At 38.7% G+C, this 21,109-nt stretch overlaps 1 protein-coding gene across 1 annotated transcript in view; it reads left to right on the top strand.

Moving 5' to 3' along the window:
• RCOR1 (REST corepressor 1) overlaps positions 1-21,109 on the top strand; it is a 270,759-nt gene that overhangs the window by 135,235 nt on the left and 114,415 nt on the right. Inside the window, exon 3 of the mRNA XM_007953114.1 lies at positions 19,866-19,949. Within this exon, the coding sequence (XP_007951305.1) occupies positions 19,866-19,949 (84 nt within the window). The remainder of the gene's footprint in view (positions 1-19,865; positions 19,950-21,109) is intronic.

The following is a 21,109-nucleotide window of genomic DNA, read 5'->3' as shown; positions in this document are numbered from 1 at the left end:
ATCTCTGCATGTTTCGTTATGTTTAATAGTCTGTTTATGCCATAAATTAACCCACTGCCATTAAGTCGATTCTGACTCATTGCAACCCCCATGGGTTTACAAAGCCATAAATCATTATGGAAGTAGATTGCCTTATCTTGATCCTGCAGGTGGTGAGTTGAATCACCAGCCTTCTGTTTAGCAGCCAAATGCTTTATGCATTGTACTACCACACCTCCTAATTCCATAAATTAGGGCCCCAAAGTTTGTCCCTATTTTTTTCATTGATGAACTTTATAGTTTTAGGTTTTACATTTAGGTCTTTGATCCATCGTGAGTTAGTTTTTGTGTATGATGTGAGGTATGGATCTTGTTTCATTTTTCTACAAATGGATATCCAGGTTTGTGAGCACCATTTGTTAAAGAGACTCTCTTCTTCCCTGTTGAATGAGTTTCAGCCCTGTGCCAGAGATCAGCTGTCTGTAGGTGGATGGATCTATTTCAGGATTCTTAATTCTGTTGCACTGGTCCACATATCTGTTGTTGTATCAGTATGAGGCTGTTTTGACTACTGTGGCTGTATAATAGTTTTTGAGGTCAGGGGAGTGTGAGACCTTGTGTCAATTTTGTATGCTATAATAGAAATACCACAAATGGATGACTTTAACAAACAGACCTTTATTCTTTTACAGTTCAGGAGGCTAGAAGCCCAAGTTAAAGTGCTGGCTGTAGATGCAGACTTTCCTGGGAGGATCCCTGCGCTGGGGTCCTGGGTCCAAAGGATGCCTTCTCCTCCTGGCTTCTCTTTCTCGATGGTAGTAGGTCCGCCTTCTCTATTTTCTTTCTTTTGTTTCTTGTAAGAGTAAAAGGTTATACAGGCCTCACCCCAGGGAAGTTCCCCTTATATCAGATCAGGGCTACAATGGGACTAAGGGTGTTGTCCCAAACCCTTAATCTTAATTTTTTTACACCTGATCAGTTTACCACATCAGATTGTATCATGGGATATCATTACATATTTGCCACATTACATAATGTTTAAGCCACTGAGAATCATGGCCTAGCCAAATTGACATACATTTTAGGAAGACACAATTCAGTCCATGAGAGATTCCCTACTTTGTTGTTCATCTTTATTAGTGCTTTACTTATCTGAGGTCTCTTTCCTTACCATATAAAATTAGTGATTGTTGTTGTTGTTGTTGTTGTTAAGTGCCGTCGAGTCGTTTCCGACTCATAGCGACCCCATGCACAACAGAACGAAACACTGCCCTATCTCGCGCCAGCCCACAATCCCTGCTATACTTGAGCCCATCATTGCAGCCACCGTGTCGATCCATCTCGTTGAAGGCCTCCCCCTCTTTCGTTGACCCTCCACCCCTACCAAGCATGACATCCTTCTCCAGGGAATAGAGATTGGTCTTTCCATATTCTTAAAGAATTCTGATACAATCTGGATCAGGATTGGATTGAATCTGTAGATTGCTTTGGGTAGTACTGACATTTTCACAGTGCATTAACTCTTCCTGTCCGTGAGCATGGTATGTTCTTCCATTTATGTCGATCTCTCATAGTTTCTTGTAGTAATGTTTTGTAGCTTTCTTTGTATAGGTCATTTGTGTGTCCCTGGTAAAATTTATTCCTAAGTATTTCACCTTTTTTGGTAGCTATTGTAGATGGGATTCTTTTTCTTATTTACTATCCTTAGATCTATTTGTTAATGCAGTGAGATCCATCTGATTTTTGTGTGTTGATCTTGTGTTGATCTCAGTACGCTGACTCTCTCAGTTAGTTCCAGTAGTTTCCTTGCTTAGTCCTTGGGATGTTCTATGCATAGGACCATATTATCTGCAAATAGAGTTAATTTTACTTTTTCCTTACCAATTTGGAAGGAGCTCTGGTGGTGTGGTGGTAAAGGCATTTGGCTGCTAACCAAAAGGTTGATGGTTTGAACCTACCAGCTGCTCCATGGAAGAAAGATGAAGCAGTCTATTTCCCTAAAGATTAACAGCCTTGGAAACCCTATTGGGGTCATTGTCAGTCGGTATCAACTTGATGGCACTGAGTTTGGTTTGTTTTGATTACCAATTTGGATGCCTTTAATTTCCCTTTCTTGCTTTATTCTCCTTGCTAGGACTTCCAATATAGTGTTAAGTAGAAGTGTTGATAGAGATCATCCTTGTCTGGTACCTGTTTGCGAGAGGAATGCTTTCAGTCTCTCTCCATTGAGAATAATGTTGGCTGTTGGTTTCACATATATGCCTTTTACTCTGTTGAGGAATTTCCCTTGTATTCCTGTTTTACTGAGAGGTTTTTTTCTTTTTTTCTTTTTTTTAAATCAAGAATAGATGTTGGATTTTATCAAAAGCCTTTTCTGCATTGATTGATATGATCACATGGTTCTTTTTCTTTATTTTACTTATGTGATGGATTATATTGATTGTTTTTCTCAAGTTGAGCCATCCTTGAATGATACCTGGTCATGATGTATTATTTTATTGTTATCTTGTTGGAGCTGTTTGTCTACGATGTTTTGAAGATTTTTGCATCTATATTCATGAGAGATATTGGTCTATGATTATCCTTTCTAGTGGTGTCTTTGCCTTGTTTTGGTATCAGGGTTATGCTTGCTTCATAAAATGAATTTGGGAGGATTCTGTTTGTTTCTGTGATCTGCAATAGGTTGGGTAGGATCGGTGTCAGCTTTTCTCCAAATGTTTGGTGGAATTCTGCGGTGAAGCCATCTAGGCCAAAACTATTTTGTTGTTGGTAGTTTTTAATGGCTTACTCAGTTTCTTCTTTTGTTATGGATCTGTTCAAATTTTCTACTTCTGTCTGTGTTAGTAAGTAAGTGGTATGTTACTAAAAATCTGTCAATTTCTTCTAGGTTTTCAAATGTATTGTAGTACAATTCTTCATACTGTCCTGATGTTATTCTTTTTATTTCAGAGGTTCTGTTGTGACATCGCCCATTTAATTTCTTATTCTTGTTATTTGCATCTTCTCCTTTTCCTTTGTTAAATTTACCAGAGGTTTGTCAATTTTATTCAAAGAACCAAATTTTAGTCTTGTGATTCTTTCTCTTCTTTTTCTGTTTCATTTATTTCTACTCAAATCTTTATTACTGTAAATTGCCTTCTGAGCACTGCTCTTGCTGTGTCCCAAGATTTTGGTATGTTGTTGTTATTTTTTTTTCCTTGATTCAAGGACATTTTTAATTTCTTCTATTACCCAGCAGTTTTTTAGGGAGGTGCTATTCAGTTTCCATGTGTTTACTGTTCTTTCCCTTGATCTTCCTGTTGTCATTTTCTAATTTTATAGCATTGTGATCTAAGAAGATGCTTTGCAGTATTTTGATGTTTTAAAACTTACTGAGGGTTGCTTTGTACCATAATATATGGTCTATTCTGCAGAACATTCCATATGCACAAAAGATTATATTGTGCTGTTATTGGGTGAAGTGTTTGGCATATGTCTGTAAGGTCAGGTTGTTTGATTGTATTGTTTAGTTCTTCTCTGTCTTTGGTGAGTTTCTTTCTAGTTCTGTAGTTCATTGAAAGTGGTGTATTAAAGTTTCTACTATTATTGTCCACCAGTCTTCTGACAGTGTGTCACACTGTGGGGGTTTGCATGTTGCTGTGAGCCTAGGGACTGTGCCACCAGTATTTCAAATACCAGCAGGGTCACCCATGGTGGACAGTCTTCAGTGGAGCTTCCAGACTAAGACAGAGTGGGAAGAAGGAAGGAGCCATTCACTTCTGAAAAATTGGCCAGTGAAAACTTTATGAATAGTAGTGAAACATTGTCTAGTATATTACAGAAAATCTTTATGAATAGCCCTGAAATGTTTTCTGATATAGTGTTGGAAGATGAGCCCCTCAGGTTGTAAGGCACTCAGAGTACGACTGGAGAAGAGCTCCCGCCTCAAAGTAGAGTTGACCTTAATGATGTGAATGGAGTAAAGCTTTCAGAACCACCATTTGCTGATGAGGCAAGACTTCAAAATGGCAAGAAACAACTTCAAACATCCATTAATAATCAGAACCTGGAATGTATGAAGTATGAATGTGAGAAATTTGGAAATTGTAAAAAATGAGATGGAATGCATAAAAATTGATACCTTAGGCATTAGTTAGCTGAAATGGATTGTAGTTGGCCATTTTGAAATAGACAGTCATATGGTCTACTATGCCAAGAATGACAAATCAAAGAGGAATGGCATCACATTCATCATCAAAAAGAACATTTCAAGGTCTACCCTAAAGTAAAGTGCTGTCAGTGATAGGATAACATCCATATGCCTACAAGGAAGACCAGTTAATACTACTACTATTCATATTTATGCACCAACCACTAAAGCCAAAGATGAAGAAATTGAAGATTTTTACAAACTTATGCAGTCTGAAATTGACCAAACATGAAATCAAGTTGTATTGATTGTTACTAGTGATTGGAATGTGAAAGTTGGAAACAAAGAATCATCATCGGTAGTTGGCAAAACAAGACCTTGATGATAGAAATAACACCAGAGATTGCATGATAGAATTTTGCAAGACTGGAGACTTATTCCTTGCAAGTACCTTTTGAACAACGTAAACAATGGCTACACACATGGACCTCACCAGATGGAATTACACAAGAATCAGATCAGGAAATCTGTGAAGAGAGGTGTTGGAGAAGCTCAGTATCTTCAGTCAAAACAAGACTAGGAGATGACTGTGGAACAGACCTTAATGGTCATATACAAGTTTAAGTTGAAGCTGAAGAAAATTAAAACAAGTCCACAATAACCAAAATATGACCTTGATTTATACCCACTTGAATTTAGAGATCATTTGAAGAATAGGTTTGATGCATTGCATACCAGTGACCAATGACTAGATGAGTTGTGGGATGACATCAGGAAAATCATATGTGAACAAAGCAAATGGTCATTAAAAAGTCAGAAAAGACCAGAAGAGACTCTGTAACTTGCTCTTGTTTGAAGTACCTAAAACGAATGGAAGAAATGAGATAAAAAAGCTGAACAGAAAATGTCAATGAGCAGCTTGAGAAGACAAAGTATTATAATAACCTGGAGTTAGAAAACTAAAAGGGAAGAACGTGCTTTTCTCAAGCTGAAAAAACTGAAGAAAAAAATTCAAGCCTCAAGTTGAAATATTAAAGGATTCTATGAGCAAAATACTGAATGATGCAGGGAGGCTTCAAAAGAAGATGGAAGAAATACACAGAGTCACTGTACCAAAAAGAATTGTTCACCCATATTAGGTGTAGCATATGACCAAGAACTGATGATACTACAGGAAGAAATCCAAGATGCGCTTAAAGAATTGGTGAAAAACAATGCTTCAAGAATTGATGGAATACCCATTGAAATGTTTCAACAAACGGATGTTCAACAAATGCTGGAAGTGCATACTCATCTGTGCCAAGAAATTTTAAAGGCAGCTACCTGGCCAGCTGACTGGAAGAGATCCGTATTTGTGCCCATTCCAAAGAGAGGTGATGCAACAGAATGTGGAAATTATCAAACAATATCATTCATATCACATGCAAGTAAAATTTTGCTTACTAATAATTCAAAAATGGTTGCAACAGTTGATTGCCAGGGAACTTCCAGAAATGCAAGCTGGATTCAGAAGACAACATGGAATGAGGGATATCATTGCTGATGTCAGATGGATCTTAGCTGAAAACAAAGAATACCAGAAAGATGTTAACTTGTGTTTTATTGAGTATTCAAAGGCATTTGACAGTATGAATTATGGATAGCATTGCAAAGAATTGGAGTTCTAGAACACTTTAATTGTGCTCATGAAGAGCCTGTACATAAACCAAGAGGCTGTCATTCAAACAGAACATGGGGATACTGCCTGGTTTGAAATAAGGAGTGGTGTATGTGAGAGTTGTATGCTTTCACCCTCAACAAGATGGCTTGACATAGTGGCTGCAGTGATGGGCTGAAGTATAGCAAGGATCCTGGAGCTGGCACAGGACTGTGCAGTGTTTTGTTTGGCTGTATATAGGGTTGCTCCCAGTCGGAGACGACTCAGTGGCACCTAACAACAACATTCAATCTGTGTGCTGAGCAAATAATACAAGAAGCTGGACTGTGTGAAGAAGAACACGGCATTAAGGATTGGAGGAAGAGCCATTAACCACCTGTGATATGCAGATGACACAACCTTGCTTGCCAGAAATGACGAAGACTTGAAGCACTTACTGATGAAGATCAAAGACTACAGTCTTCAGAATGGATTACACTTCAACATGAAACAGAAATCCTCACAACTGAACCAGTCAGTAAGCAATATCATGATAAATAAAGATTGAAGTTGTGAAGGATTTCATTTTACTTGGATGTACAATCAACACCTATCGAAGCAGCAATCAAGAAATCAGACATTGTGTTGCACTGGGTAAATTTGCTGCAAAAGACCTCTTTAAAGGGTTAAGGAGCAAAGATGTCACTTTGAAGACTAATGTGCACCTGACCCAAGCCATGATATTTTAAGTCACCTCATGTGCTTGTGAAAACCGGACAGTGAATAAGGAAGACCAAAGAGTTGATGCCTGTGAATTATGGTGTTGGCGAAGAATACTGAAAATATTGTGGACTGTCAGAAGAATGAACGAATCTGTCCTAAAAGAAGTGCAGCCAAGATTCTCCTTAGAATCGAGAATGGCCAGACTTCGTCTCCCGTACTTTGGTCATGTTGTCAGAAGGGACCATTTCATGGAGAAGGATATCATGCTTGGTGAAGTAGAGAGTGAAAAGGTGAAAGAGACCCTCAACAAGATGGATTGACACAGTGACTGCAACGATGGGCTCAGGTGTATTTGTTCTGTTGTAGACAGGGTTGCTGTGAGTCGGAATCAACTGGATGACAGCTAACAACAACAATTATTGTGGAGTTAATCTGTTTCCCCTTCCAATCCTGTTAAAGTCTGATTTATGTGTTTTGAAAATTACCTGTTTTTCATTGGGTGTGTACATACTTATTATGGTTATATCCTCTTTTTCTATTGATCCTTAAATCATTGTATAATGCCCTTCCTTTTCTCTTATGGTGATTTTTGTCATAAAGTCTATTTTATCAGAAATTATTTCCACTTTTGTCCTTTTTTGATTGCCATTTGCTTGATACATTTTTTCCAGCCTTTGATTTTCAGTCTGTTTTTGTCTTCATGTCTAAAGTGTTTTTGTTGTAGACAGTATATTGATAGGTCATATTTTCTTACCAAGTCTGTAATACTCTGTAAATGTAAATGTAATCCATTTATATTCAGCACAATTATCAACAAGTATAATTTATTGTTAATATTTTGTTATGTGGTTTGTGTGTGTGTGTATGTGTGTGTGGTGTTGCTAATTTCTTTGTTCCATATAATTTTCTGTGGTAAGGTTATTTTGTTCATGGATGAATTTCCTTTGTTGTTATTTTAGTATTTGCTAAATATTTGTGCCTTCCCTGTTGTTATTTTGATGAGAAGGGTGTATTAATTTTCTTTGAGTTTCATATGTGATTATTTGGAAAGAAAATAAGTTTCCTTAAGAAAAATTTAGTCAACAGTACCATCCTTTACTAAGTGTTAAGCTTTGTGAAAAGATGAGGAATAAGAAGTAAACATGAATCTGCCTTCAGAGTCTAGCAAGTACTTTGAGATGCCCTCTGTGCTGTGATTGGAGGTGAGCACAGGGAGAACCTGGAACACGGGAGAGGGCATCAGGGAGACGGAGTGGGATTGCTACTTTTCCTAGACTGATTATTAGGTCAGAATTTTATTTTATTTTTGCAGTGTTTCCTCCCATGCCCTCTCATCCCACCCCTAGTAACCAACAAAGAAAGTGTCCTTCTGTATATAAACCTTTCCTTGTACGTCAGGATTTTAGTATATGTAGTTTTGTTTATGGAAACACAATTTTACTTGTAAATGAGTTGTTACAATGAATGGTTCTGTAGTACAGATAGTCCCCAGGTTAGGAACAAGATCCATTCCTAAGTGTGTCTTTAGGTCAAAATTGTAGGTAAGTTGGAACAGGTGCATTCAGGTTTTATTTCGCTTTCCTTCAGTGTAAGAAAAGCCTGGAAGCTTTTCCAGTGATTTAAATGCTTCAAGTGCAACACATGAAGGTGATTATGATGAAGAATTTGTTGCAATCAGGGGCTGGTTCATTTGTTTCAAACTGAGGGAAATTTGCATAATAAAAAGCAAGTACAATTTGTCCATAAGTAGGACATTTGTAAGCCAAGGACTGCCTGTACATGGTGTTTCTCAAACTCTTCCAGTCTTGTAGAGAAGACTAAATATTCCAGAGGAAAGCTGTGGTGAACAGTTTATTGGTGATTATTCTTCTTTTATTGTTTTGAATACATTTATATTTGGCCTTTCTCCTCCTCAACATGGGATCATACTATAGTAATTCTTTTGTTATCTGCTCTCTCTTACTTTATAGTTTCCCCATGTCATTAAACTTACTTCTCTAACCTTCTTTTAAATGCTTGCACAGTTTCTACTGTATGGTTATACCATACTTTGCCTTTCTTGTTCAACATTTGAGTTCCTCATTGGTCTTATTTCCAACAGTACTTGATGAACAACCCTGTAGACCTTTTACATACATCTGTGATTATTTTGTTCTTGGATAAATAGCTAGAAGCCTTGGTAGACATTGCCAGACTGCCCTTCAGAAAGCCTGAACTAATTTACAGTACAGCTGCACCTACATTTTTGGTGGCCAGTTTTTATATGGGAGCTCTGGTGATGTAGCACCTAAGTCATTTGACTGGTAAGCAGAAGGCTGGCAGTTCAAACCCACCAACCACTCCTCAGAAGGAAATTTGAGCAATAGAGTCGGATCTGACTCAACGGCAATGCATTTAATTTTTCTATACCCCCTTCTGATGTGTTGCTCTGCCAGTTATTCTGTGTTCTTTATTTCCTAACTCAGCTCTGTGTAAGTACCTTGTCTAACACAGGAATAATTTCAATGGTTCACAGCTAGAGTATCAATAGTAGAAGTTTTCACTGGCCCATGAAGAAGTGCTGTAGGTGATTGGAATACAGTGTTACAGGATTAGTGGGAACATCCCTCATTCTTGGAATCCTTGGGTGGTGCAGATGGTTGAGGTGCTAACAGAAAGGTTGGAGGTTCAAGTCTACCCAGAGGCACCTTGGAGAAAGGACTAGTGATCCACTTCCAAAAAAGCTGTCAGCCATTGAGAAAGCCTGTGGAGCACAATTCTGGGCTGACTTACATGGACTACCATGAGTCAGAACTGACTCACTGGCAACTGGTTGATTGTAATCCCTTTGATGTTGGTGCTTCACTGCCAGTCAGCCTGTGGTGTGAGTGTTTCTGCTGGAGCATTTGGTGGTGGTAACCACGGTGAAACCTCAGTATAGGCTTGCCCATATGATTCATGTGCTTTTGTGAAATTGCTGCTAGGGCATTGTTCAGAGAAATAGGGGAGTGTAGTTCATTATTATTAGCTGAAGTTCATATTATATTCATATTTCCTTAGTTTTACCTGATACCCTTTTCCTATCCTGGTTTACCATCTAGGATACCACATCACAGTTAGTTGCCACGTCTCCTAAGTCTCCTTTTGGCTGTGACTGTTTCTCAGACTTGACTTTTTTTTGTGTGACTTTGGCAGTCTTGAAGAGTCCTGGTCAGGTGTTTTGTAGACTGTCTCTCTACGGGGATTTGTCTGCTCGCTCTCTCATGATTTAATAGGCATGGGATTTGGGGAGGAAGAGCACAGGGTAAGTACTATACTTATCACATTATATCAAGGGTACATACTCAGCATTTCTTACCACTGTTGATGTTGACATCGGTTGAGGTTGTGTTTGTCACATTTCTCCGCTGTAAAGTTCATCTCCCCCTCCTCCTTTCATACTGTACTATTTGGAAAGAAGTCACTATGTGCAGTCCACACTTAGGAGTGGAGAGTTAGGCTCCATGTCTGTGGCAGGATTTTAAATATGGAAAATGATGAAGAGAGATTACTCTAGCTGTAGTCAAAAACCAAGGTCACTGCTGTCAAGTCAGATCCGACTAATAGCGACCCCTCCTTGGGTTTCCAAGGCCGTATCACTATGGAAGTAGATTGCCCAGTCTTCCTTTTGAGGAGTGGCTGGTGGATTTGAACAGCCAGCCTTCTGGTTAACAGTCAAGTGCCATAGGCATTATGCCACCGAGCTCCCTGAATTTGGGACCAGGATTGTATGCTTATTCTTGGTTAACCTGGAGCCCTTAAGACACCATGAGAAAAGATGAAGGCCTAGACTTAAGACGGTGGCTGTGGACGGAGAGAAATTTGAGAAAATTTGAGGAGGAGCAGTTGGCATGTCTCAGTGAACTGAGGGACTGGTAGAAGACAAGGAGGAGGGGTCTGCGGTAATGTACAGGAATCTGTCTGGAGGCTGGTGGTTGTGTGAGCAATCGGGCCAGATTCAGAGAGAAACAAGACAGCTCAATGGTGGTGGCGGTCAGGGTGCGGGAGAGGGAAACAAATTAGGAACATGTTAATTTGGAATGCTTTTTGAGTGGCTGTTGGATTATATGGGGTATTTTGCATTGGAGATACAGATTTGGAGGTCATTAGTATGGACATGGTATAAGAAATCCTGAATGTAGCAGGAAGAGTGAATAGTACTAGGAGAAAAAGAGGAGCCCAAGGAACACAAGTGTTGAAGAAAGAAAAAGAGCAGAAAAAGGGTCAGTTTAGGTTAACATCTCCTGTTACTTACTAGTCACCGGCCATTTAATGCTCTGCATTAGATTCTCGACTTTGTTCACCCTATACGTGTAAAAATGGACAAAACCCCATTCATATGTAAGGCATTTCTTTCTAGAGTGGTTATTGCTCCATTGATAATAATCAGAGTACATTCTGCTAGGTTTAACGATTAGAACAGCTGAAAAGCTTTGGAAAGTAATTGACTCAAAGGTATTGCTTTGTACCAGATACTATGCCCTAAGCAGTGGCAAGTGAAAGATGGAAAAATGAGTTCTCTTCTACCACAGAATTCACATTATAGCTGGGTAAATATTTACTGAGAAATCTGCCGTGTACAGTGCAAGGGATGATAATTGGCTGTATGTATGTTAGGAACAACATGGGACTTGATCCCATGCACCTCGGCTATCACCTAAGAACCTGCTGAAACTCTTTCTGGTCTTCTTCCCTCCTCCTCTGTGGCTTCATCCTCCCCTTTCCAGTCAGTGTTCTGTTTTCCGGTACCCAGTAGTCTCTTCTTCCCACACAGGCACCCCACCATGAACAGTGTACAGAGTGGTCTCATTTACCTTGTACTTAGAGCTGTTACAAGATAGAGCTGGCAAGGTGTCTTTATGCAAATTATTTCACCTTTCTGTACCTGTCCTTTCATCTGTGGCTGGCGGATGGTATTACTCATCTCAGGTTTTTGGTGAGGATTAAATATTAGATGAGTTAATACGTGTGAAGTGTTTGAGTAGTGCCTGATGAATAGTAATTGGTCAGTAAATGTTAACAATCCTGCTGGTACTACAAGAGAGGACATCATGCTTATGAATAATCCCATACAAAATCCCTTTGCTAAATCCTCAGAATTTTGCATAAAGTTGTTGGTAGTATTTTATCTTTATTTTTGAATGAATCTGGACTTACCCCCCCTTTTTTTAAATTCCTAAAATTATTTGTACCTTTTATTTTTCTTTATCAAATTCTTCAGATTAGTCTACTAGTCTTTTTGAGGACCAATTTTTGCTTTGTTAAGCTTCCTTTTCTGTCTCTGTTTTGTTAATTTCTGCTCTTCATTGCCTGCCTTATGCTTTCCTTGGGTGTATTCTAATGTCCTTTCCAAGTTCTTAAGTTGAACACTTGGTAATTTTTAGTCTCTCTAATTTATTATAGGCATTTATAGCCACAAGTTTATAGTCTTTTATTTTTCAGTATTAAGTAATCTTACTTTTTGGGCAAGATTTTTTTCCTTGACCCAGAATTAATTTAGGTGGGTATTAATATAATTTCTGAATGTGTGAAGATTTTTGTTTTTATTGTTTAATTATTAACTTTTAATTGTGTTCCACTCAGACACTGTAATCTCTATGCTACCTGCTCTTTGAAACATCCTTAGAGTTGCTTTGCTTTATGGTCTTGTAATGGCCATATTTTTTGTAAATATCTGGTAAATTTGCTTGAGAAGAGTGTTTATACTCTATTAGATTCAGCTTTCAAAGTATGTCTAGTACCAAAGCTTGTTCACTGTGTTCACTTCTGTATCTCAATTTGGTTTGAGCTATCAGCTGAAAGAGAGTGACATGTTAATCTCTCAGTTGTGTGATGATGAATCTGTCAGCTTCAATTTCTGCCCTATTTGTTTTGAGGCTGCTTTATTAGGTACATTATAAAATTATAATTGCCTTATCAGTGTGCCTGTCTTTGCCCCCACTTTTAAGTTTTGGGTGTTTGTTTGGGGTAGTGGCTACTCTAGGAGGGCTCCTTTTAAGCCTGGCAGAGTGACAAAACTAACCAACCCAACATCAGAGTTCTACATACCTTATTTGCATGGTCCTACCCAGTAATCTGTTGGAAGTTAAAGAAAAAACAAAAAAACTGTGGCTAGAAAAGCCCTACCAAGTAATTCACTGCACCACACAGAACAATATAAGAACCTTAGAATGCTTTAGCTGTGATGACTGCTTCAAACTTACATGTTATTATTGTCCAGAATATTTAGTTCTGTTCTTTTTTAAGCCATTAAAATTGGATATGATCATACGGGCAGTTACTACAAAGTCTTTGTTACTTATTATTTCTTCTTTTGCATATCGATATGCCTTTCAGGATTTTTTTCTTTCTTGAGCAAATTCCTTAGTGTAGGTAAACTCTCCCCCAATTTTTGTTTATGGGGAAACATTGTTATTTTGCCATTGTTTCTGAGGACTGCACAGGCTGCTGTCCTCTCAAAGATTGTCTCTCAGTGCTGGACAGGTATTATTCATGCTCTTTGCCCTCCATTATGTTTGGAACTTGAATTGCTAAGTGAGTAGTTTTAAGCTCAAGTCTCAGGCTTCTTGAAGATCATCTTTTTGTCTCTGGTGTCCTTGTTTTATCACAGTGCACCTAAGTGTGGTTTTCTTCTTATCCTCCTGCTTGGTAGACACTGTGCTTCCTCTGGATTCATGGCTTTCATTGTAGCTATGTAATTGCCAGGTTGTATTGCTTCAAATATTGCTTCTCTTCAGTTCCGTTTTCTTTTTGGGACCCTGATTAGATACATGTTTTTCTTATTTTTTACATTCTCCATAACTCTTAACTCATCTTTTATATTTTCATCTTACCTATATGTTGTGTTGTCCATGACGTTTTAACTTAATAGCGCTTTGGCACTATCTAGTCTGCTCTTCAATTTATCCATGAAGTTTTTTATTGGGATGATTATACTTTTTTTAAAAAAAGTTCTAGTTGGCTCTTTTTCAAAGCTTTCTGATAAATTTTGATGCTGTCTTCTTGCTTACCATTTTTGCAACTCTACTTTGTCTTGTTTTAAACATTTCATATGTTTTACCATTTTGCATCTAGTTGTTGTTGTTGTTATGTGCCGTCAAGCTGCATCTGATAGTTAATATATTTGAAGTTCGTTGTCTGCAGACTTTTATCTTTGAATGGAGCTCATATTGGTTGATCTTAGCTGTGCCAACCTGAGAGCCTAATCCTCCAGGAAAGTTAGCTTTCTTCTGGGCCAGAGAGAGTAGTAGAAAAGGGGTAGTTTTCAGTTTATAGTTAGAGTTAGAGATTTTTAAAGTTGCTTGTTTGTTGCCCAAGTGTTTTTAGACACTGGGTCTCCAGTCATTTGCTTCACTGTTGTTGTTGTTAGATGCCATCGAGTTGTCTCCAACTCATAGCGACCCTGTGCACAGCAGAACGAAACACCATCTGGTCCTGAGCCAGCTCCACAATTCTTGTTACACTTGAGCCCATCACCGCTGCCACGGTGTCGGTCCACCTCCTTGAGGGCCTCCCCCTCTTTCATCGACCCTCCACCTTACCAAGCATGACATCGTTCTCCAGGGAATGGTCCCTTCTGACAACCTGACCAAAGTAGGTGAGACGAAGTCTGGCCATTCTTGCCTCCAAGGAACATTCTGGCTGCACTTCCTCCAGGACAGACTAACAAGTTCTTTTTAGCAGTCCCTGGTACTTTAAGCATTCTTCACCAACACCACAGCTCAAAAACATCAACTCTTCTTCACTGTATCCACTATAAAATTATGGAAGGATTATCAGTGTTACTCAAACTACATGTAGTGTAATTTTGCTTTCTTAAGTTTATTTACCTCATCCTTGCCTCATCCCTGCCTCAGAGTTAGGAGCTCTGGTGGTGTAGTGCCTAAGGCATTAGACTGTTAACCAGAAGGCTGGCGGTTCAAACCCACCAGCTACTCCTTGGAACGAAGACTGGGCTATCTACTTCTGTAGAGATACAGCCTTGGAAACCCAAGGACAGGTCGCTATGAGTCAAGTTGACTCAAGGGCAGTGAGTTTAGAGAAGCAATCCAAATGCCCATTAGCTGATGAATGGATAAACAACATGTAGTCTATCTATGCAATGGAATTTTATCCGGCCATAAAAAGCAGTGAAGTACTAATACATGCTATGACACGGATGAACCTTGAAACTTTTATTCATATGAAATATCCAGAGTAGGGCAATCTATAGAGACAGTAGATTTGCGGTTGCTTAAGTCAGGACCTTAGTGGGAAGGATAACGAGATAGAGCTCCCTGATATCTAAAGAGTATGAGGTTTCTTTTTGAAGTGATGAAATATACTAACATTGGCTGTGGTAATGATTGCACACGTCTGTGAATATACCAAAAATCAGTGAATTGTGTACTTTAAAGGGTGAATTGTATGATATGTGAATTATGTATTTTTTTTTTTTAATTTTATTTAAAAAAAAAGAAGAAGATTGCAGTTCTGCTCCTAAACAGTTGACAAGTCTAGTATGGCATTACAGACTGAGAAATAACTAATTCAGAGCTTCAGGGCAGAACAGAAAATAGGCTAGGAGAAGATTTCCCTCAGTGTGGGCCAAGATGATTTTAATTTGGAACACGTAGTATTCAGTTACAGCATATCACACAGTGAAAGCCTTCCATTCCAGTTATGTTTTTTTTTTTTTAAATGTTTTGAAATTGTCCAATTATAAAAGATACAGAAAATAGTATTTGCATGACTACCATCCAGATTTAGCAAATACCATAAATCCTTTCCCTTATTCAATCTGTAAGCAGAACAAATAATTTGAGAAGCTGGACCGTAGGAGCTTCTTGCATAGAGCTGGGGAATAGATACCTGCATATATATACGTATTAAAAAAAAAAAAAAAAAAACCTTTGCCTTCAAGTCGATTTTTTATTGGTGGCGACCCCAACCCTGCAGTATTTCAGAATACAGCTGCCGCTCCATAGGGTTATCACAGGCTGTATTCTTCTCACCCAGGCCTTTTTTCCACTGGTGAATTTGAACTGCCAACCTTTTGCCATCCATGGGCTTGTGTGTATGTGTGCACACATCTATAGACAGTCCTCATGTTACTAATGGTCTGATTTATGCAATCTCCATAAAGCCTATTATGTTAAAATTTTGAGGTACATAGAGTGTTTCTTCATAGCAGGTTGGCGTTACTTTGCAAGGTATATCAAAACATTATTACTGTATTATTTAAGTTAATGATGTTTCAGTGTATCTGGAAGTGTTTCTTTAATGTTTTCTATGCATACAAAAGTACACTATATACCGTTTACTAAGACAGCCAATTGATTAATGTTAGCTACAAAGCACTGTTCCAACTTAAGTACAAACTCGACTTAAAGACAGATTTAGAGATGGAACTTGTAAAGACAAATTTAGAGATGGAACTTGTTCATAATCCAGGGACTGCCTGCATATTTTTATTGTCTTTTATGTTGAAAACCATGAGTTCCTGCTGATACCATTCATTGCAGTCCAGCACCACGGAATTCAGATAGTCTTCGACTTTCCATATCTAACTTGTCACTCAGCACAATTACTTTGAGATACATTGATGCTGTTGTGTGGTCCATTCCTTTTTATTGCTGCGTAACATTCCATTGAATGGACACACAGTAAAACCTGCATAAACTGAAACCTCTGTAAGGTGGAAACCTGTCAGAGAAGGAAAACTCAAATATTTTCCACTAACACAAAAGATAGAAAAGTGGTGAGACTGGGCCCTCTCAAAGGTGGAAAACTTTCAAAATCCAGAAAAACAAAGTTCCATCTCTCACAGGTTTCATTATACTACTGTTTTAGGAAACTGCCAGGTATGAGTACCATTGTGCATTGCCACCAGCGGTGCATGGAGGTTCCAGGTCCCTGCATTCTCCTGTCACTTGGTATTGTCTTTGTTTAATTTTATGTTTCGTAATAGGTGTGGTAGGTCATTTTTGTTTCAATTTGCTTTTCCCTAGTGACTAATGGTTTTGAGCATCTTTTCATGTGCTTATTCTTTGGTGAAGTATCTGTTGAAATTGTTTGCTCTTTTTTTTTAAAGCAGATTTCCTTACTGTTCAGTTTTGAGAATTCTTTGTATATTTCAGATACAAATCTTTATCAAATGTGTGATTTGTGATGATTGTCTCTCCATCCCTCTGGCTTCACTCTTTGTTTCTCAGTCATGTCTTTAAAAGATCACAAGTTCTTTCTCAGGATGGAGTCTGACTTAAGAAATTTTTCTCTCCTGGATTGTGTTTTCGTGGTCGCATCTAAAATCTCCTTTTCTAAACCAAGGTTTTTCTCTTTTTCTAGAAGTTTTATAATTTTTGGTTTTACATTTAGACCCATTCTGAGTAAATTTTTGTATATTGTACAAGGTCTGGATCCAAGTTAATAGATTTTTTACATTTGTTTCAGCATCATTTGTTGAACATACTATTTTTCCTCATTGGACTTTACCTTTGCACCTTTGTGAAAAATGGGTTGATCATATATGTATGGTTCTATCTTTGAATTCTCTTCTATTCCATATATCAGTTTCTCTTTCTTTATGCTAGTAACACAGTCTTGATTATTAAACCTTTGTAATTAGTCTTGAATCAGAGAATGAAAGTCCTATTCTTTCTCACAGTTGTTTTTGGCTATTTTAGTGACTCCCTGTTTCCATATGAAATTTGGAATCAGTTCATCAGTTTATGTGATGTGCACTGGGGTTTTCATTGAGATTGTGTTGAATCTGGAGAACAGTTTGAGGAGAATTGCAGTGTTAATGATACTTAGTCTTGATATCTACACCCATATATGTATGCTATAATGCCTCTGTTGACTTATATCGTTAGGGTTTCAGCAGTGTTTTTATAGATTTCAGTTACAGGTTTTACACATCTTTTGTCAGACCTATCCCTAAAGTTTTCATGTCTGTTTGTGGTATTTTTCAATTTTGATTTCTGATTGTTAATTGCTAGCACATAGAAACACACATTTTTAAAAATATTGACATTGTTTCTGGCAACCTTTTAAAATTCATTATTTTCAGATGTTTGTACAATCAAGTTTTCTACACAGATGATTATGTGGTCTGTGAATAAAAAGTTTTAATTCTACCTTTCTAATGTGGATGCTTGTTATTCCTTTCTTGACTTTTTTGTTTTGGGAATATAGCGTAGTGCCTACTTGACTGCTAACCAGAAGTCTGGCGGTTCAGACCCACCAGCCACTCCTCGGAAGGAAGGTTGGGCAATCTACTTCCGTAGTGATACCACCTTGGAAACCCAAGGAGGGGTTGCTATGAGTCGGGTCTGACTCGACGGCACATAACAAGAACAACAAACATTTGTTTTTTTATTTTCTTTTGGCCTCCCTGCCCCGCATCCTTGTTGATCTTTAAAAATAATAGGATTGTGTATAACATTAACATTGTCACTATTAACTACATAAAAAGGGTACACTCAAAAAGGCCACCTCTGCCCCTTCCTTGGTATTCTGCCTGTTTCCGCCCATCCCAAATTCATCTTTTAATCTTGCCTAATTCCTGTTGCATAATTTTCACGTTTTCAGAGGAGTTTATTGAAAAGGAAAAAGATTAAAAATACCTTTAGAATGGCTGAGTTTGGGCCTAACCAGAGTAAAGGCATGGCTAATTGAGCCCTTTTTCTCTTGAATCTTTTGTACTTTTTGAAAGTAAAGGTTTAAATATCTTGGTTGTAGTGTATGACTTGCTTACAGTTAATCTCTTTATGCATGTCAACTCAACACTTGACATTTGTACACCTTTTGGCCTACTGGTTCCCACCACAGATATTTTAAAATAATTTGAATGTATTTCCTTTTGAAAATTAAGTGGTTAAAGGGTCTTTAGGTTCCTATTGTTAAGTCATTAATGGCAGAGAAGGCTGAGGGTGATCAAAGTACACACCGAATTCTTGGGGCTATGACTACAAAGAGAAATGATGAACAGCTGGGAGGAAATGCCCAGTGTGAACACGAGGAATCACACAAGATGAAAAGTGTTGAATTCAGATTTTAAAAGAGTATTTGAACACTGTGCCACATGTGGCTTCCTGTTGGATGATCAGTGTCTGAAAGCAGAGGCTGCAAAGTATAGCACTTAAGCTCTTGGGTACTGGGGCCCGTCAGCCTGAGTTCCATCCTGGCTCTGCTGCACACTAGCCGAATGACCTTAGCTTCCTTCCCTGTCAAATGGGAATAGTAACTATACGTCCTCCACAGTTAGTGTATTTTACTGACTCATCTGTCAGTTTGTCTTAACGATGGTGCTTGCCTGTTGCGTGATTCTGGAAGCTGTGCAATAGTAGTTCAGATACCAGCAGGGTCACCCATAGTGGACAGCTTTTGTCAGAGCTTGTAGACTGAGACAGACTGGGAGGAAGAAGGACTTGGTGATCTCCTTATGAAAGAAAATGAGCAATAAAACCTTTAGGAATAGTAGCGGAATGTTGTCTGATCTACTGCCAGAAGATGGAAGGCACTCAAAGGACAACTGGGGAAGAGCTACCTCCTCAGAGTAGAGTTGACCTTAATGATGTGTATGGAGTAAAGCTTTCTGGGCCTTCATTTACTGATGTGGCCCAAATCAAAAGAGAAGAAACAGCTGCAAATATCCATCAGTAATTGGGCAAAAATGTCACTTTGAGGACAAAGGCACACCTGACCCAAACCATGGTGTTCTTAATTGCCTCGTATGCATTTGAAAGCTGAACAGTGAATAAGGAAGACAGAAGAATTAATGCTATTGAATTACAGTATTGGTGAAGAACATTGAATATACCGTGGACTGCCAAAAGAATGACCAGATCTATGTTGGAAGCAGTGTGAACGTGCTTTAGAAGGGAGGATGGTGAGACTTTGTCTCACGTACTTAGGGCATGTTATCAGAAGGGACCAGTCCCAGGATAAGGACATCATGCTTGGTAAAGGACTGGATCAGTGGCAAGGGGGAAGACCCTCAATGAGATGGATCGACAGTGCCTGCAGTAGTGGGCTCAACCCTAGCAATGATTGTGAGGATGGCACCTGACCTGGCAGTGTTTGGCTCTGTGTGTGGGGTCGTTGTGAGTCGGCGCTGACTCTACAGCACCTGACAGTAACTCCATGGAGCACCTGCTTTTAGGTCAAAGTAGAACAGAAAAGGACTTGTCAGTGGATTGTTTGAGCTGATTCAGGCGCCTCTCCATCCTCGCCCTTTGATGCTAGGTGCACAGGTTCAGTTAAAGCAAGTTTAGGGAAAAGGTGGATGACGTCACCATGTTCTGAGGCTTAAATACCAGGCAGTATTGTTACTCATTGCTTGTTAGAGTTGTTGAATCATAATAATTACATAAGATTTTCTGTTTTGTTTCTACCAAGCTAAACTGGCAAGGCGCAGTCAAGAAAGAGAAAATCTTGGCATGCTGGTCTGGTCCCCTAACCAGAATCTCTCGGAGGCAAAACGTAAGTCTCGGGGCACTTATTCTCTTTTTATTTAACATGAAGGTTTAAAGCCACTTACGTGGCTAATAATCCCAACATATATTTTATTTCTCATAATTCTATTTTTAAAATAAATAATTTGGAATTTGTCAGTATATTTTTGTTTGTTTTTTTGTCTTACTGTGGCCTGTCATAATGCCTTAAGGATTTTTAACCTGTGGTGTCATAATTTTCTCCTTTTTCCAAAGTGCTTTGCATAATAAGCTTATACTAAAGTAAGTAAGAAGAAAGGCTTAGAGTAAAAAGAACATTATAATTCGATATACCTCCCTCAACTGGGAATTTAGAGCTTTATAGAGACCGAGAGACAGACTTTTAATTTGAAGTGTTACAGAGGCCAAATGTATTTTATTAGAAATAGATCTGAGGATGTAGGACCTGCCTAGCTGGAAGGAGAACTTTGAGTCGGCAGTGGATTGATGGCTTTAAAGGTTCATTAGGATGAATATTGTGAGCTACCTTGGGTTTTTTTGGGGAGGGGAAAGGGGACCCTGTAGCTGTTAGTAATAATAATTATATCTCAGAGTATGCTTTCTTAGCTTTTCTGCCCCCTCTGTTAACAGATGCCATGCAAGTTTACCTCTGTATCTGATCCATTACCGTAAGTTAAACTGTCCCATTCAAAGTCTGTATTTTCTTCACAACTTCTTAAGACAGGATGTAAATGAAATCCCCTTGTTGACAGTTTTCACCAGGGGGTTTGTGAGTGGTCTTTGTGGAGTCTGTAAACTAGGAGATCACATGCTCATGTTTTGATGCATGTGCATTTTTCTGGAGAGAAGACATTGACTTCCTTAAGGGGTCTTTGACAAAGATAGATTAAGAACCATTGTTCTAGAAGGTGGTAGGGCTTAGAAGGCCATCCGGGGTCAAAGTCTCTGAGGAATCTGTGAATTGTAAGATAGAGTGGAACGCTAGGCTTTAGTTGTGATTCCCAGATGGGGTTTGGAGATACTGAAATAGTCGTTAACAGGTTCCCACTGCCGAATAAGTGGGACAGAGGGTGCGTAGTGTAGGCTCCTCGTGGGTATTCAGAGTCTGTGCTGTCACAGTTAGAGCACCGAGGACTCATTATCGAAAAAACATGTTTAATCTTTACCCAGGGGCTCTTGGGGTTTTTT

This window comes from Orycteropus afer, unplaced genomic scaffold (genome assembly GCF_000298275.1).
Source record: "Orycteropus afer afer isolate SDZICR_OR568_19922 unplaced genomic scaffold, OryAfe1.0 scaffold00371, whole genome shotgun sequence".
In the NCBI taxonomy this organism is placed as follows: domain Eukaryota; kingdom Metazoa; phylum Chordata; class Mammalia; order Tubulidentata; family Orycteropodidae; genus Orycteropus; species Orycteropus afer.
Note: the sequence above shows the minus strand (reverse complement) of the source record. Positions and strands in the feature narration are given on the sequence as shown.